The sequence below is a fragment of the Poromitra crassiceps genome (assembly GCF_964638095.1).
Source record: "Poromitra crassiceps genome assembly, chromosome: 8".
Classification (NCBI taxonomy): domain Eukaryota; kingdom Metazoa; phylum Chordata; class Actinopteri; order Beryciformes; family Melamphaidae; genus Poromitra; species Poromitra crassiceps.
The window spans coordinates 44,866,974-44,886,076 of NC_139629.1; the positions used below are offsets into that span (position 1 = coordinate 44,866,974).

The following is a 19,103-nucleotide window of genomic DNA, read 5'->3' on the forward strand; positions in this document are numbered from 1 at the left end:
CTTATTTTCTATGGCTGAGTTATTGCATAATTTGATTCACCAGAGGGAAATTAAGCACACGCACAAAAGACGACAAATAAGGCTACTACAGAATAATAACGGTATACTAAATAATTCACAATTCAGTACTGGGTTCAATGTTCTCACAGCAGCTCATCAGAAATCAGAGCAACATTTCCAACCATGTGTAGGCGACTTGTTTCTAAACTGCAACAAATTAAATGGATAAGAACAGAAGGCAAGGTCTTGTCATTTTTAGGCTTCATCACCATAGTTGATAACAATCCAAATGCCATGTTACTGCAATGTGCATAATGACAAATCTAATCAGACAATACTTTTAAAACACTAATTGGGGGTTCCGTTAGAACTAACCTAATATCTTAAAAAGCTCTTTACCCCAGTGATATCTACAGATCTGATCAGCAGCTTTTTGTTTAAACAAACACACTCTTCCGCCAAGATTTATAAAAATGTAAAACAATTTATTGATCATAAACTTGATACAAAGTGTGACTGAATTATGAATGGGAATCGTTCACATGCCATCCAAGTCTTTCTTTAAGCTCGAACAAAGTCACCTTTTCTCATTTGTCGTTCCATTACATGATACGCAATTTTCTTAAAATTGAACAAAGTTTCCACATTACCCATTTTCAAAGTAAACCGTCAAACCCATATTTTAACTAAATTCAGTCAACACAACGACACACCAGAGACAATATGTGAATCCGGGTTTTTGATGCATCAATTAAAGTGGAATTAAATCGACCAAACCCATCAACAATATATGACCATTACAGGAACTGATGCACTGTTGAGTTGTATAATGTACTTCATGGTGCATTAGGGAGGAGATTGCATCCCTGCAGCCATTAATTTATGAAAAACAAAAACAGGTTGAGGTTTAGTGAGGGAAACATTATGAATAATAAGACTGGTTCATGCGTACAGAGGTTGTATACGTCTCCCATTGAAATGGGATGGTGTTGTGAGGAACTGGATCACATCTCTCCACACTGGGCAACGAGGATGGGGAGCTTGGGTTTGTTGTTGGGACCCGTGGGGACGTTCTGTTGGGAGTAAGGAGCAAAGATTTAGGGCACAACACTCCACTCTGAAACGACTACACCAACAACCCAACTAAAACCAGGAATGGTAGTTAATGGACAGAATCATCATCACCTAATTTCAAATTGCTTGCTAAAATGCTGAAGCAGAGTATGATTTGGTTCAATGGAAATATTTCGGTTACGGTCAGGGTGGGGCATCAGTTCTGAAAAATTGCAGCTAAGCCAATTCAAAATATTGAACGTACATGCTACAGTCTGATATGCACAATCATATTGCAATAACGACTTGCTTAAAGATGTGTAAAACTTATTCACCAATATAGTTCTGGCAAATATAATAGTACATTAATATAATGATGATGATGATGATGAAGACGAAGAAGAATGCATTTGATTTGTACTGCACTTCTCATTCACAGTGGATCTATATGTATATCTATACTTTAATATAATATAATATAATAATTTGCTTTCATTCGGGAAGATTTGGAAGGAGTTTCGTACATTTCTTTTCAGTACCCGGACATGTTTTTAACGAACGCCTAAATTGAAACAAACACCAATCCCTGCTTCCAGGTTTCCCTTGTTCCCCATTACAGGTGTCTAGGCAGCATGAAAATATGTTAAGAGTCTGATGACTGATAGACTCTGGGTGCCCAGATTGTACAGTATGTGACACTGTAGCAATCTGAAGTGACGTGTCTTGACCAGCAGAGGGAATGAAAACACTGTTCAAAACGGCCAACGATACTGAGCCACTGCAGCATTGTGGTGCAAGAGAAACCAAAAATGTTGAGGTCTGCAGTGATACTCAAATTAATTTATCATCAATTGAGAAATCTGATTGTAGACATGATTCTTCTTTACACACACACACACACACACACACACACACACACACACACACACACACACACACACACACACACACACACACACATATATATTATACATATATATATATATATATATATATATATATATATATATATATATATATATATATAATATAAAAAAAAAAAGACAGCCAAAAACATATGGACACAAATATGGCAACAATGGGCAGCAGAGGACCATGTGAACATTTTGTACTCTGTACAATTGGGGCACTAACAACAACCTTGAAAATACCAAACTAATATTAAAATGATAGTTTTTACCTCAATTTTCCTCATGACCAGCAAGCCATCCACCACTTTTCCTGAAATATTGCCATAAATAAAACAATTAGCATATGAAAAAATTAAATTCTGACACACAAATGACTGCAAATACAGTTTTATCACATAAAATATGGGTACATAATTCACTTTAGACTCACCAAAAACCACATGCTTTCCATCTAACCAGTCACATTTGGTACATGTGATGAAAAACTGACACCCATTTGTTCCAGGACCACTATTTGCCTGAAGAACAATTTTTGGGAGAAGCTTTGTTAGCATCCAAATTTCATTTCATTTTATTTATTCATTTGTTCCGATCATGATAACGCACAACACCAACAACATTTCAATTGTCAATTTACACATTCCACAATTTACACATTGTATGGCCAGAAAGGAGCAGGAAGAAGAAAAACGTATTGTACCTGCCCCTTACTCAAAACATAAATACATTTATAAATGTATCAGATGCTCTGCCAATTTCAGTAACCATACTTGCAATAACATGACACAACATGACAACAATGAAACAAAATGCCTCACACCTTAGGGTTGGGAAATAAGAGTAAGACCAATATGAAAAGTGAAAGACTGGGAGTTTTAAAACATGAGTTTGTCTATCAGGGTTTGCGTCTCTTCACTTTCAATTAATTCAGATCCAAATGTAAAAGTAAGAACATTCTAAATTACTCCATGCAATATGGGATATATTAACTATTTATGTAGAAATTATTTGGGGTTTTGAAGTAAATCCACTTCTGGAGAAAGTACATTGACCCTTTTTGCTTCAGGAAAGCAGTGTACTAATATAAGAGCATAGATCTTACACACCATGGACAGAAGACCAGGGGCGTTATGCTTCATCCTGAAGTTTTCATCTGCAAACGGACCTCTGTAGATGCTGCAGATGCCAGTGCCATCACCCTGCACAAAAAGACAAATGGTATAGTTTGCTTGGGTTTGCATAGGAGATTCAGATTAAAACCATTGAAGCCAAGCATTCATATAAGATGTAGTTCACCGCATGTCCACTACAGGGCGAGATATTGAAACATTAGCCTCCTGCCAAATTCAAAATGCAGCTGGGGTTTTGTCTTGCATCAAGGTGTCATACAAATTTCATTCAGGACGATCGGCTATAGTACTCTGTAGTTCAGACTGAGCTGTGTAAAAAAACATTGATGGCCCTGTCACTATAACAACATACATCATGATACATTGTTTTGCTCTAAATGCTGTGGACACAGCCCCAAGTATTCCTATGAGAAAGAATATTTTCTTACTTCTACAAGGGAGTTTGCATTGACCCATTTCATCCATTGAGGTGAGGTTCAGTGCTCATAGCAGATAGACATAATCGTGGAACTAGCTGAGTTCTATAGAAGGTTATACTGATGGCCTAGCAGCAGGGAGGCCCGCCAGGTGGTTACACACACTTCCCTCTGTAGAGCCAACCCTGCACCTGCAGGTGTAGCACGTGTCTCAGACAAATTCAAACCACACAAACAAATGAGTTCTACTCTAAAGTAATATGGCATTTCCCTTTTCTTAGAGAGACATCTGTCCTGGAGACACAACAATAATTAACCAGACAGAGGGAGAAGTGTGTGTGTGTGTGTGTGTGTGTGTGTGTGTGTGTGTGTGTGTGTGTGCGTGTGCGTGTGCGTGTGCGTGTGCGTGTGTGTATATGTACTCACATTTACAAAGTCCCCTCCCTGGATCATGAAGTCTTTGATCACCCTACCAGGGAGCAAAAAAAACAAAAAAATCAGTACAGCCAGCCACGTCTTTTATAACATCAAGTTTTATAACCTTTCTATACAAATACTTTCTGACAAGCAATCTGTCTGGTTGGATGTGCTGATAATAATTCCCATAAAAAGACGACAAGCCTAAGGACCACCCACATCCCCTTAGCCACTCCCCCTACCCACCCATCGAACACTGACGACAGTGATACTCAACTTGTGGTCCGGGGGCCAGATGCGGCCCGCGATAGGGTGCACGGTGCCCCCCCGACCATTTTATAATTCATAATGAAAACTAATGTGAAATCAAGTCTGACTGACCTCCAGGTAAATTGTCAAATACCGCCTTATCTTCACCACCCAGGCACTTATATGTACTTAACTAACTTAACATAACTAATTTAACTTAACCTAACTAACTTAACACTTATACATTTTTCTGTAGCGGATTGTAGGTTTTTGCGGTGTCAGCCCGAGTTTATAATTTTGTGCAAACAGGATAGTTAGTTAGGTTAATGTTACTTCATTAACTGGCCCCTGGCCTTACAAAAGTGGCCCCCGGACAAAGCAAGTCGAGTATCCCTAGCTACTAACCCTTTTCCCCAGCCCCGGCCCCCCTTACTTGAACCCCACCCCACCTCCTTCCACCACCCACATCCCTCTTTAGGCAATCCCTCTACCCACCCCTCGAATCCTGACTCTCTATGACGTTCCCATCACTAGTGAGGTCACAGCGACCTTGAACTGTGACCTTTTACCACCAAAATCTAATCAGTTCCTCCTTGAGGACAAGTGGACGTTTGAGCAAAATTTGAAGAATTTCCCTCAAGGCGTTCCTGAGATATATCACGCTAACGAGCATCGGACGGACAGACGGACAGACATACCGTACATACGTATGTATGTATGTATGTATGTATGGACAACCCAAAAACATGCTTCTGGCCACTGCTATCACTGGCGAAGGCATAAAAAAAAGAAACAAAAAAGATAATTCACATGCATTAGTAACCATTGAATAAATACCATTGTACTCTTCTTAAGGATGTTATTTTGTGGTTTATAACAATAAATAGTGAGGAAATATTAAGGTAAATTGGGACAGACTGAATGCCAGTGGTGACAGTGGATCGATCCTCAGGGGAGGCTGTTCCTGAAAAGAAAAGTTCTACCCAAGTTTAAATAACATCAAACACCAGATGTTTTTGGAAATCAGAGATTTAGAGAAACACCATTTTTTTCTGTAAGATTTCTGGTTCAAATAAATTCACATCACTTTTCCAACATCCCCGTGGTCAGTATGCCAGGGGTTTTCAAAGTCTGAGACTGTGGGCCTCCCCTCACTCAGAAAAAGCTTGGACCGTGCGATTATGTTAGCGGTATTTGATCCCAATGCCACTCTACAAATTGAGACAAGATAGTGTGATTTTGCTGTTGACATGCTACAGACTACACCAAATACAGTCTGTCTTCCGTTCACTGAGCCTCCCCTGAAACTGTTTGGAGCCCCCCTGGGGAGGCCCGCCTCCCACTTTGAAAACCCCAGTGGTATGCAAATCAACTGGTAGCCTACCTGTGGAATGTGCAGCCTTTGAAACCAATAGGGACTCCATCTTTCCTACAGGACACAAGTGGGAGACAGACAATGAGGAGTTATTGGTCAACACAAACCTAACTTGTTGCTGCATCTCTCTACTTCTGTTTTCCACAAGACAGGTTTGATAACATGCTTGAACTTATATGAGACATCACTAAATACCTGGCTGGGAAATTAACACCCGCCAGCAGATAACATCTGACTATCAACCACCAATAAATATCTTGGCATAAGTTATTTTAGGCTAATGATTAAATAAAAGACTACTAAAAAGTATTTATCTATGTATCTCTGGGGGGTGAAAATGAATTATTGAATTGAATGGTGTCACTGTGAACAACTATGAGATTGTGAAGCAGTGCTGACAAAGAACGCCGCAAAACCCGACCCTGAATAAACAAAGGTGAACGATATTTTAGTCAAATCAACCTCAGCCTTGTCTTATTTGTTTACAAGTGAATGGGCGGAGTAAACCAGTAAGGAAATGTCCTAACGACATGAATAACAAGTAGCTATAAGGGGTAGGGCCACCTATAGCCTATAGGGCCACCTATAGCCATTCAAGCCTCCTTGGCAAGCTGCCATACTATCGTGCATTCCTTTATAACTGGGAACTGGTAATCTTACGACTTCAAAGGTCATGAGCTGGGACGGTGATGTCACCAGAGCTGGTATTTCCCATTCCAAACTCGTAGGAGCCTCGGCAGCCCCCACCTTAAAAATCCAAGATGGCTGCGCCGCGCAACAACAGTAGTTATAATTGTAGTAATGTTGTTTAGCATTTCTGTTTTGTTTGTGTCTCATTAAATCAGCTGTACACACAGCACTGCCTAACATCTATCTGTGTGGACATGAGGCTGCAGTGGTTGTATGCACAAAATGCCGTGAAATGCCATGTTATCAACTGTTATTGCTAACAATGGCTAGCCTGGCTAGCGACTGGATCTGACCAATGAACAGTGAACTTCCCAGCTCAAGTTTTCTGCAAATGGAACGCTAACAAAACGGATGTGAGACATTGTGGTTGGAAGGATGTGTGGCAAGTTGACTCTGCAAGATGTTCAATCAGTGTTTCTGTACTGTAGCATCCAATGGATGCAGCACTTCACTGTCTTACCTGAACTCCCCAGTGCAAAACTGCCTGTAAGAGATGGAGAAGCCATAAGTAACAACTTTCCAAATTCAGAACTGGCTTTTACAAAAGAAACACGTTATGCATGGCAACATGCATGGCAAAACAACTGTGACAGTATAAATAAGTATGTTCCATGCTATCTTCTTACAATTGGATTGATATCACTGTGTATTATTTTTATTTTTTTATTTTTTTTACTTTGAACCAGACAGTGATTGGATGAGGTGATCATGCTCCTTACCGGAAATTCTCTGCCGACTTTGGAACCACATCAGCAAACAGTTCAATCTTCATTCGTCCGACTTCCTGAAAAACAGAGCAAACTATGTGTCAAAACAGCTGTCTACAAACGCAACAGAGGGGCTCAGTAAAGAGATGCCTAAAAGATATGGTAGAATGCGTTGCCCCTGGCCAACAGGAACGGGCCCCATATCTTTTGAATGGAAACAGGTCTTTCGTGTTCCTTCCTATAGCTATGCTAAATGAAACAACCTGGCCCAACAACCAGTTTGTAAAGTGTGGCTCCAGCCTTTAGGGTTCTACCTCCTAGTGGTATATGATATAGGATTACTGAACAACTGCCATACAATTTCTTACAAAAATTCTTAGCCTCAAATCCCTAACAATAGCAAGCAGCTAGCTTGTTCCTAGAATACGTTTCAGTTCTCTCTCGCTCTCTGTTGAAATAGCCAAGCTTCTACTTAATGAACATGACAAAACAGCTTTTATTTTATGTATTTAGGCTATTCAACTTAGCCTGTAAATTTCATGTACATTCAATGTAAACTCTATTTAACTCCGACTGTAAATTCATGTAAATCCACTGCCTATTTAACGTCTATTTAACGCAGTCTGTAAATCTCATGTAAATTCAACGTAAATTCATATTTATTATCCACAGAACACTTCACCACTCATGAACATATTGTATATATTGACTCGATTTGATTGCACTTGCAACTTTGTGATTGTCTTTAGTTATCTTCCTACTTCTCATCTCTGTATATTGATGTGACCGCTACGCTGCATACAGACACTAAGACAAATTCCTCGTATGTAACTTGCATACTCTGGCAATAAAAGTGATTCTGATTCTGATCCATCTTTAACAAGCAAGTGGTGATGAAACGATTACTGGTTGATAGGGAAAATCTAAATCACATTAGCCTTTATTTGGACAATCAGTAGTTAATGTATTGATAAACATTTTCATTTAAGTTACACATAGTTATATTGTACATACACATAGACAGACGCCATATTCCTATCTCACACGGTGCCCTGTCGCGGTGTCCTGCCCTTTACAGGGCCAGGATAACAGACAGGTTGTCTGCAGAGTAGCCTTCAAAATGTGCATTAAGACAGATGTAATCTGATATGTGCCCTATAAGTATCTTTAACTTTCTGTTCATTGTACAGTATTGTAAGCCTGTGTATCCATTCGTGAATATACAAGAGTGCATCTTTTGTCCAAGATCTATGTTAATACATAATTTAAGACGGCTTCTGACTCCTGGCTCAATCTTTTGACCTCAAGTGGTTTTCTTCCAGTGGTTCACTGTTGACCTTTTGGCTGTTAAATTCCATTCAACAACAATTGGTTTAATGATAAACCGTGATAAAAAATTCCTGACGGTTAGTATGACCTTTTTCAAATTTTAATTATCAAACCGTGTTTGATTAACGTGCTTTGAGAAACACAGTAACTACTGTCCATCATCAACCAAAGTTAGCAACAATCTACGTCTGTCTGGGTCTGAGTTTTCAATATCAAACTTGATGAAATGATTTCGGTGAGTGTAGCAGTACTTTTTGGGTCTGTGTTTTCAATATAAACCTTGGTGAAATGATTTCAGTGAGTCTATCAAGTACTTTTGCAGCACGTTTTAACAATACCGTGCGAATACTGATAACTGAGAATTTTGGTCACTACAATCATCATCTCTACTAGCAAGACTCGGTTTGGTTTCATCTGGACAATACAAACCATCTTGTCCCAATTCTGACGGCATTGACCAAATGGTCAGCGCATACATATACATAATATATAATAGGCTTATGAATGAGAGTTTTATGCAACACATTACTGGACCAAAAATAATCCTCTATGGGCTTTGTGTTCTAAGTCCTGTTTATCTATCATGTTATGCACTAGTGTGTGTGTGTGTGTGTGTGTGTGTGTGTGTGTGTGTGTGTGTGTGTGTGTGTGTCAGCCTGGGTGTCTTCCCACAACCCACAGGAGCCAGAAGAGAGACTGGCGCGTGCATATCCCGGGCTGTCACAGCAGTGTGTGTGTGTGTGTGTGTGTGTGTGTGTGTGTTGCTGCTATGAAAAGAGTGGTTTGTCCAAAAGAGACATCACTACACAACTCTCCCTGCTGACATCTCACAGTCAAACTGAGTGTGAGCAGGTCTCTTGCCTTGGCTGTATATCTGTAGCATAGTGCACCGTCATCGTCGACATCAAATGTTGAAGCTGACCTTTGTATAGGAGGAAACAATGATCACAACGTGTAAAACACTATTCTGTGGTTGGCTTTCTCTGGTTGGAGTGTAATGTCTACTGTCACGTTGCCTGACAACAGGTAAGATATTAAGCTATTTGGCTAAAAATAACTTACGGTTTATATAAGAATATGTTGACGTTTTTTTGATCAGATAATGTACAAATGGCAATAGGCTTCCCTGGTTTTTATCTGTATCTAAATCCTGAAGAACTTATATTGCTGAACAACTCGTGGCACTTTGTCATGCTGGAAAGGTCAACATTTTAAAGATCAACTTCACCTGCCTTGAATCTGAAACAAAAAGCGAAGGAAGAGAACTTCCTCAAAAATAGAATGTACTCCGTTCCATTTTGAATGGACACGGACATGACGCAAAAGGTTTCACTCTTAACCATCACTCAAAATTCGAAACTGAAGTCAAACTAAAATGGCCACATCTGCTCTGATCTCTTCTGTCAGAGCCTTGCAGCCTGACGGACACCTGACCTGGCACCTGACCTGACACCTGACATGGGCCAAAACTAGGGCTGCACGATTTATCCTATTTTCATCGCCATCGTGATATGAAAATGCGCGATTAACACATCGCAAAAGTCACGTGTTATCGTTTTTTCTTTTTTACGGTGCGCACATGAACGCAACATGCAAGATACCGGCTGAATAAGTGTCCAAATGTTCATGTCATTCTGGCCAATACTCCACTTCTGTTATAACATTTCAGTCTGGAATATGGAATATCTTTCAATAATCGTTATGACTAAAAGGCTAAAAGTAATCTCACGTGTAAGAAATGACTGTTCTACATTGAAGTAAAAATGTAAATAATTAACTTGTTGGTTTTGGATTTTTTTTAGCTTCAAGAGTGCATTTTTGTTCGTATGACCCTCAACACAGGCTTTGAGAATCCCGTGCCACTTACTGATACGTATGCTTAAATTAACACTCTCGTATTGCAAAATGAATTTAGGCCCTCACTGTAATACTTCAGAAGTTGAATTTGAAGTTCAGCATTAATACATTTGTCATTTTTTGTCTTAGATTTACCTTTGTGTGTTATTGCAATATAAAACTACATAATTGAGAATCCATTCTAGATTCTGGAATCGAGAATCGTTGGAATCGAGAATCGATTCTCGAATCGGATCGTGACCCCAGGAATCGGAATCGGATCGGATCGTGGCTTAGCCGGATCGGAGCACCCCTACCCATTCATATTTTTGTTTATAGCATTTTTTTTATTTATCGCAGGTCATATCGTCATCACAATATTGAACAGTGTTATCGCACATCGCAGCTTTTCCTCATATCGTGCAGCCCTAGCCAAAACACATGTGAACCTTTTTTGTATTACCCTGTGAAGCACGTGCTATGAAATAAATGTGCTATATAAATAAAGCTATCTCGCCTTGCCATTAACAATGACACTGAGATAACAGAGCAAACAAACTGAAACAAGACCCAGAAACAGGTTCAAGGTACAATAATACTGTACAGTTCTCTAAATAAATGGCTGCACATGCAGGGCCCAGCTGAGCAAACACTTTGCATATGAAGAATCATATTTCGAATAGAGAGCCAACCAAACTAAGCTCTAGCCAAGGATCTAGCCCAACCTGTGTGCCGTGTGGGCGGGGAACACCAACACCATACTTCCTTAAAGACACAGAAGGTGTATGGTTGCTTGGTTTCACAGAGGAAGAAGGAGGGGCTGGACTGAACTGCCTGGATGCACCTCCTCTCCTAAACGGAGTTGCTCCACCTGACAACTCTTTTGTCAGCAGGCCTTGACAAGAGCACACAAGGCATCTGGTTTACGTACTGTAGCATCTGGATCGCCACTGAAACACCCTGGACTAGGAAAGCCCTGGACATACAGGTAGAGACATATTGGTATACAAACAAACTTCATTTTATTTATGGCAACACATGTTTTACCTGCAGTGAATGCTACAATTAAAATAGCCCTGCGTGAGGAAATACTTAACTGTCCTGCAGTTAAACTCAAAACACTAGAAATTCAGGGCAGTGTGAGACACTGAAATCAAATGAATGACAACATTGAATGATGTACGATTTTGATATGAAATACTGATACAATGTATGAAAAAAGGCAGGTCAGACCATATTTCCAATATATTTAGTTGTAAAATGACAGCATATGGCAGACTAAAGTGTTGTGCGAGGCAAATAATCTATTTCAGAACTATTGTGTGACAGTATTATAGAACTTTTTAGGAGACTCAATATCCTCATTGAGGCCTTTTCTTTTCTTTTTTGGAAGTGGGAAATACATTTGGCGTGACAGTTATTGTGCCTACTGCTCTACACCGGGAATACACCTGAGCCAAGAGTGGGATATGACTCCATATGGTAGTAATAGGTTCAAATGCACTGTAGTCTAGGGTTGGCACCATGGACGATGGCATCGACCATCGTCGATGGGCCGACCCCCATCGACCTCTGACCCTTCTACATCGGACCATCGTGATTATCTGTTCGAATACAAATTTTGCAGATTTAATAATAAAAAAGGCTAACTCCACTCAACCGCAACACACGGGGGGACGCACGGGCTGCATTAAACAAGTGGCAAAGCGTACCTTATCCCCAGTTCAGAGAAGCGGTAAAGCGGAGAGGAAGAGAAGATAAGCAGAAGTCGGTTGTGTTGTGAAAATGTTAAGAAAGAAGAAACGTCACGTTCTTTCCTGTTTTCAACCCAATGTGAGTAATGTTACAGGTCTTCAACTGTGAATTCAACTCGCCTGTTTCCAGGAACTCTCTCCATTACATACTGTGTAGGCTGCCTGCTGCTGTGTTTCTATCTCTCCTTAACGTAACCTAATGTTAGGTTCAAAACTGAGCCTACACAAATCTAACGTTAGCCGCCAGTAATTCTGCACCTTTTCTGCCAGCTAGTTCAATTAAACACACACACGTTGTTGGTCACGATCTGTAACGTTAACGTTTGATTGATTTGCACCTTTCAATATTGCTGGTAGTGATAGCCTACTGTTTGAATCGCCTGGCTCTGTGCTGTAGTAGCAGCCTATCCAAGCCCGCTGGTCTCTCATGACATGTAGAGCTCAGCTGTCCTGTTGTAAACGTGAACGTACATTGCAGTGGCGCAGTCAAACCCTACTGTAGTCCTACTCATAAAAAGTCTAAACTGAATGATCATTAGCCTCTGACAGGGTAGAGAGACATTGATTTAGTACAAATCCATGATGTTTATGACTTGCACCCAGAAAGGTATGGGCAAATAGACCATGTTTTATGAACCAGGGATTTTTTTTTGCATGTTTTCTAAATCAAAGGGAAAAAATGTCTACAGCTACATGGTTTCACCGTTTTGAGTTTGTTTGATGAACCATTGGCAAGCTTTGTACGTCTTTGGTGCAAAAGGGTGGTAAGGGTCCAGTCTGCTCTTTTATGCTTTTTCTTTGCTGTCAAACCTGCTGATAATTTAGTGTTGAATGTAGGGAAACAGTGGAAGGATAAATCCAGAAGGAGGCGGTAATGCAACATAATAAAGGATGCCAACTGCCATAAATCACCAAAGAAGAAGAAGACCACTCTTTACTGACAGAGTGAGAGACAGACAGACAGAATGCTCCCACCTAGGTGCCATTGTGCAACTGTACGCCATCGGCTCATACCAGGAAGGATGCATTACATCACTGATGACAATTGCTCGAGTGACATCACTAATTACATCACATCGCAACTGCTCGAGTGACACCACTGATGACATCACAATTTACTCGAGTGACATCACTGATCACATCACTTCCATTGCTCGAGTGACATCACGATCACTGATGACATCACACTCATGACTGACATAATCATGACTGATTATTTTTTCTTAAATCCAAGCACTTTTAAGTACTTTCCACTATTTTTTAATCTGCTGACCATTATCATCTTGTCTTTGACAGCATTTCCTGAAGCATCATCATGGTGCTGGATTGAGCATCGACGGTGAAATCAGTTTGAATGACGACTGGGACGCCAATACCTGAGGAAAGCCACGTCGTCAAAATGCTGGGCATCATTGAGCGCTGGGACGGAGAGGGCAGCTGTCACGCAGACAACACTGGACGATATCTGACCCTCCTGTTCCTCAAGGCCGGCTTGGATGCGACAGTCTTGTTCCTATGCTGGCGCAGACTGCATACTTCCTTTTTGAGCATGTGCGGCCTGTCTATTGCTGTGGCCGACGTGGTGATGGCATGGTCCATGGCAACCGTGTGGTTTCTCGGGCCTCAACAGTCTCCCGTGTCCGTCTGCTTCCTCCTGGCGCACGCCTCGGCCACATACGCTGCACTGCCGCTGCCCATGCTGTGCCTGGGGTTCCTGGACTACACCTCAGAGGAGAACACTAATAACAACGGCAATGGCAAACAGAGAACCTTCTGCAAATCTCTAAGGAACATGGTCTTCACCTTGCTGGTGTGGGTGTTCGCTGCCGTTTACTCCTTCAGATCAGTGACGACTGACCTGCTGGAAATCGAGTATACCGGAGGGGCAAAGGCTCTGGTGTGTGAAGTGCACGAATCGACGCTTGTCGTCTACCTCGTTTTGGGGCTTTTCATAGCGGTGACTTGCACACTGCTGCCCTATTGGCCGACGATTCCCGCATGGGTGAAGGAGGCCAACAGGTTATCCGACCAGAGGGAAGAACCTCAAGAGAACCAGAAGAGCGACTTGCTGTTCAACTCCATCGTGTACGCCGAGACAGAAAGTGGCGAGGAGGAGGACAGTTTCCTGGTTGAGACTGTGCACCACCAGCGCCCGCCTCTGTTCGTCAGCTTCACACTGGGGTTTGCTTCGATATGGATGCCTTACATGATCATATCTGTGGCCTGCCAGCTCTTGGGCTTTGGAGTACCCGCTTCCATCACGGTCAACCTTCTGTGGCTGGAGTGCACCAACAGTCTACTGGTCGGTGTGCTGTTCTGGGTAAAGAGCAACAGGCTGGGGCCATACTGTCGCCTCCCAGACGATGTCTGTTTATGGGGCGTTCACTGGCACCTGAGCAGAGGGACACACCAGCAGAAACTCCCCGTTGCGGTCTTTAACCCATCAGAGGGCAAGAGACACACACTTTTATCCGTGTGAGGCAAAGAAAAGGGAAAAAAAATCAACGAACCACCCGCTTAGATACAGTCGCTTTAACAGTCTCATCTGTTTGGCCTCCAATGACTTAAGCCATAGACGTGATATACTGCAAGTGGAGACCATGAATTCAAGAGCGGAGGAAGCAGAATTCCACTAAAACATGGAAGCAACGCCACATTTGCTAACATCTATCAATGGATAACCAATTTCAATGAGATTGTGAAGAGCAAATCTTTTGACTTTTACCCGCCAGACTGGCTATAAACATCTCAACAGACTGTGTGTGCCTCTTTCTTCCTTCCCTCAACAAATATTGAAGTGCCTTCGAGCAAATAATTTCACTGTGAAAAGACTGTGATTGCACTGGGTGGTTTCCAAGTGTGAATCTGTGAAGTTGTGTAGGAAGGTAAATGCTGAAAAATAGCAAGAATGTGCAGTGAGGCTCAACTTTGTAAATAATTCTCAGGAGAATTTTTTTTTTAACTCTAAAACATAAAGCCTTATAGGTTCATGTATGTTTATCATTAATATAAAAGAATAATAAAGTATGGAGAAATGCTAATATGATATATAATAATAATTTATTTAATTTATATCCAATCCCTTTGATTTTCTGTGCTTAAACGGCTATTCAATAAACTACCTGCACACAAATTTTTTTAAATAAAATATGGTGGGGGGGGGGGGGGACTACCTGCTACATATTACCAAAACGGCCATTTGTTGCCATTATTCATGCATTTTGCTTGTGCTTGTTTTGTTTTATAAACTCATAAAGACCAAACGGATACCAGAAAAAAACTGTCAAAACATTCTAACATGATCTATGATTTTACAGCGTGAGTTAAGTTGTCATTTCTCTGTCATACTCTGCTGTTCACTCACACAAGCTGCAGACGTGGACTGACTATGTTACCTTGCCCTACCCAGGAGTCACATTGACCAAAAAGACAAATCTTTGCAAAAGCCACAATAAAAAAGTCCCTTTCTTCTATTTATTTTTTGAGATTTTTATTTGTTTTAAGTAGGACTTAAAGGAGCCACAACTACCCATACAGGAGCCACATGTGGCTCTCTAGAGCCTTGGGTTAGGTATCACTGGTATAGCCTGTTAGGCAGCTATAAATGTAGCCTTATTAAAATACTGGCACTGGTTGATAATATTGAATTCGTATTTACAAAATATAATGCATCTATTAGTGATTACATGCTAAAGCCAATCTTACTTGGTTGTACATGACTAGATGGACATAATTTGTCACATGCTTTATCAACTCCACCTTGTGGTCAAGCTGGAGTTTACCATCTGGCCGATCGGTGGAGTTGTTTTTGCCAGAGTAGAGGGAGAGATTTGAAACACATCCAGCAAATTTGAAGGTACATTTCAGTGGTACAGATTACAGAATAGATCACTTTAAGGCAGAAAAATAAGAGGAATCCTAGCAAAAGCAATATCCATTCCAGCGCCTATCAGTGCTTAGACCACAAACAAGGCTAGGTCAGAACCTAGCATATGGCCAGCGCGATAAAGCGTTCACGAGCATCGGCACTCAAACCGGCACGCAAATTGGACTGGACAAAGCCAGATATAGGGCCCACTTGCGCTGTCCAAAAATGTGATACTTGATACTATTTGTTGGGTCAGTCCCTAGCGGGTGGTATTTTGTCTTCTGACTGAACTGTTATTTTGCCTTATAGTAACTGTACAATAGGGTGTAAGTTGCAACTGTACAACTTCAAAACCTTGCACACTGACTGACTCACTGTTTCAGTCACAGAACTATCTATATCGCATTCCCCGCTGCTCAAACTCACAGCTACAGAATGTCACTCAAATGTGCTGTTTATTCAATGGTTTATTCATAGAATGAGTGTTACTGTTTATGGTAGATAGATGATGCACTGTATACACATTCTATAGACCAAATCAGCGGGATGTTTACATTTACTTCCGGGTACCCCTGAGGTCCACACATTATAATGGCGGTGGACGGCACAAACTGACGTGTTGAAGACAAAAACAGACAAAGACAAAAATGGTTTGTCCGTGTTGTGTTGTTGTTTAATATCATTCATAACAACACTTTCACTAACGTTAGTGGAGACCAGACTAGCTAATTTACCTGTTGGACCAGACCAGAGTAGACTTGAAGCTAAATTAAATTAACGTGGCGTCAGTAGCTCTTTCTCGCCGAGAAGAGCCTGGTGACGCGAGGTTAGTAGCTCTGTCTGTAACGTTAACAAGTCTGCAAAAAAACAGCGAGTTTGACAGTCAAACAAACGTTATTAGCTAGCTAACACTACCCAGCGAGCACAAAACGTTTTTTCAACGTTGATTTTTAGTTGAAATCTGGGTGATATTGGGTTTGAACGTCTAAGACCTAATTTCACCCTCTTTTCAACCGGCTAAAATGCGGTTACAACGTCAACGTGTAAAAAAACACAATTTGGTGCATCATATTGTTAAAACATTTGTTGTAGCTTGGAATAGAGGCAATATTGATAGTGTGTGAATTGGCATTTGTCCATTTTATTGTGTAACTGAGAGTTGAAATCTGGTCTATACGAAAACTACATTTCAACGCATTTTATGTCACATGAAATATCATAAATATGGGACTATATAGGCTATGTGGTGCCAGCAAAAAGCTTCCAGGACACAACTATGGTTAATAGTTTAGCGCAATACTATAAAATAATGAATTCAGTTCCTGCAGCAACGCAGTAACGCAAGTACTTACTTGCTAGCTATACTAACCGTGACTGACTAGACTAGACCAAAGCAAGTCTGCACCGGTCTGCACCAAGTGCGGAACGAGGTGCTCTGGGCACGCTATGTTATTGTACAGACTGTATACAAGGCTCTGTGTACCTCCTCAGTCTCTGGTGTTAAATGAAGTTAACCTCTGAAGCCATAGGCTACAGCCTATAGACAACACACACACACACAACATAATTTTAGTCTGTTACATTAATATAATAGTCTCGTACACACATCACATAAAATAACTTGTCCTCCGATGTCGACAATCATGTAGTCTACAAGTTGTGTGCGAGATAGAGTATATATGTGCCCAGCTCTCTACAGAGTATAAGAAAATATATAGCTCAGCGCGTAGAGGTTCGAATCCCGTGTGCGCTGCTGAATTTTTAATTTAATTTCCTGGTGAAATATGGTCTAAATCTGAACGTTCAATAAACGTCTGCAAATAGTGGGTTAAAAAACTTTCACTTTCAAACCTTCCTTGCACGTTTTTTCAACGTTGACCCTAAACGTTTTTTAAACGTCTTTTCAACCGAAAAATGCTCGCTGGGTACATAAAACAAACACAGAAGAAAGGCTAGATACGTCGGACAAGCATGTTTACCAACCGTTTAACCATTTAAATTGAAAGTAGTCGGCCGAAAACAACAGAGGGTTTGACAGCATTTATTTGACAACACGCACATTTAAACCTGCCGCCTTCCCCAAGTGGTACCCGGAAGTAAATTTGTTTACATGGTGACGTCACGGTGATTTTGTCTATACAGCTCAACAGTCACATGACTTTCCATGAGGTTTCTAGAAGAGAGTTTCCCATTCATTTTCTCCATAGACATTTTGAAAAATCCTTATATAACGAGTTTTAAGGCTGGAACCAAGCCTACCCGTGACCTATTGAAGCATGAGTGCCCATAAAAATTTTCAGTTGGAGCAAAAATAACAAAACGCTTGTTATTTTTTTGTTTTTGCTCCAAATGAAATGTTTTATGGTCACTCACGATTCAGTAGGTCACGGATTGGCTTGGTTCCAGCCTTAAAACACGTTATATAAGGATTTTTCAAAATGTCTATGGAGAAAATGGGCCATTTTGTGTCGAAAAGGCAGGATAAACAGGTGCGAGCAAAACACTAATGAGGGTTTCCAAATTCCAATCATGGATGATGGAAACCCTCATTAGTGTTTTGCTTGCGCCTGTCTTCATCCTGCATTTTCGACACAAAATGGCCCCCGTGAAAAGGGTCTATAACGCCGCCGTTGCTGATATCAAAGCTGCCTTCGTAATACACGTACTAAACGCGCAACAACTTATTAGAAACTGATCCAGGCTTGACGACAGTGATGTGCTGAGGAGTCCTAGAGAACATGGGTCTCGGTCTTATTTGACTTTAGTGGGAGGAAAATTATCACGTCGATATGTTGACATCAGCAAGACTGCGGTTTTAATAACACCAGCTGGCCGGATCGTATGGTTTAATCATGCAAGCTAACTGAACACTGACATGCTGATATGCTAACGCTAGCTGGAAACTGCAGACACTGACAGTGCGCGCTTGTCTCATTTCACTACTCACCTGCCCTCCGATGGTAATATCGAAGAAAACAATCGGGTTGTTGGGATTTGTTGGCTGGACATTCATCGTGACACCTCTTGCGCTTTGGAAGACAAACGGTCTTCAAATAAAGAGCATGAGAATTTGAAAACCCAGCATCTGCGCTGTAAGGAACTACGGTGGCCCACTAGAGACATGTTACGGCAGTGGTTACGGCTCGGGGTTTAGGACAAAATTACACATTTCCACAAAACCTAGCAAAAGTAATTTGTACTGCCATCTGGTGGTCGAAGTCTAAACTCAACACCCCCAAACACTTCTGATTGTTAGCATTGTAGTGGGATATCAATAATATTAACGATCTCTGCTACTATTCATCTACACGAGATTTCCAGACTGGGAGGAAGCCAGGATGTAGTGCCATTTCATAACATTAACTTCA

General features: G+C 41.0%; 2 protein-coding genes across 2 annotated transcripts; one reads left to right on the plus strand and one right to left on the minus strand.

Annotated features, from left to right (window-relative positions):
• Window positions 1-464: 464 nt before the first annotated feature.
• On the minus strand, window positions 465-18,833 carry ppih (peptidylprolyl isomerase H (cyclophilin H)). Its single transcript, XM_083641021.1, has 9 exons — window positions 18,683-18,833; window positions 6,961-7,025; window positions 6,702-6,725; window positions 5,561-5,605; window positions 3,937-3,979; window positions 3,071-3,163; window positions 2,395-2,482; window positions 2,234-2,274; window positions 465-1,073 (listed from the first exon to the last, which is right to left on the minus strand). The coding sequence occupies exons 1-9, from the start codon at window positions 18,746-18,748 to the stop codon at window positions 1,005-1,007; spliced, it is 534 nt and encodes a 177-aa protein (XP_083497147.1). The 5' UTR covers window positions 18,749-18,833; the 3' UTR covers window positions 465-1,004.
• LOC310781604 (putative G-protein coupled receptor 160) lies at window positions 11,004-14,346 on the plus strand (the record flags this gene model as incomplete). Its single annotated transcript, XM_083642210.1, has 2 exons — window positions 11,004-11,115; window positions 13,164-14,346. Exon 2 carries the CDS (start codon window positions 13,222-13,224, stop codon window positions 14,344-14,346), a length of 1,125 nt encoding a protein of 374 aa, XP_083498336.1. The 5' UTR covers window positions 11,004-11,115; window positions 13,164-13,221.
• Window positions 18,834-19,103: the final 270 nt, after the last annotated feature.

Excerpts from the sequence above, each read along its gene's own strand:
- ppih (XM_083641021.1), bottom strand. The coding sequence starts at position 18,748 with ATGAATGTCCAGCCAACAAATCCCAACAACCCGATTGTTTTCTTCGAT. Across the intron at positions 7,026-18,682 it reads ATATTACCATCGGAGGGCAG|GAAGTCGGACGAATGAAGAT; the intron begins GTGAGTAGTGAA and ends TCTGTTTTTCAG. Across the intron at positions 2,275-2,394 it reads TGGAAAGCATGTGGTTTTTG|GAAAAGTGGTGGATGGCTTG; the intron begins GTGAGTCTAAAG and ends GCAATATTTCAG.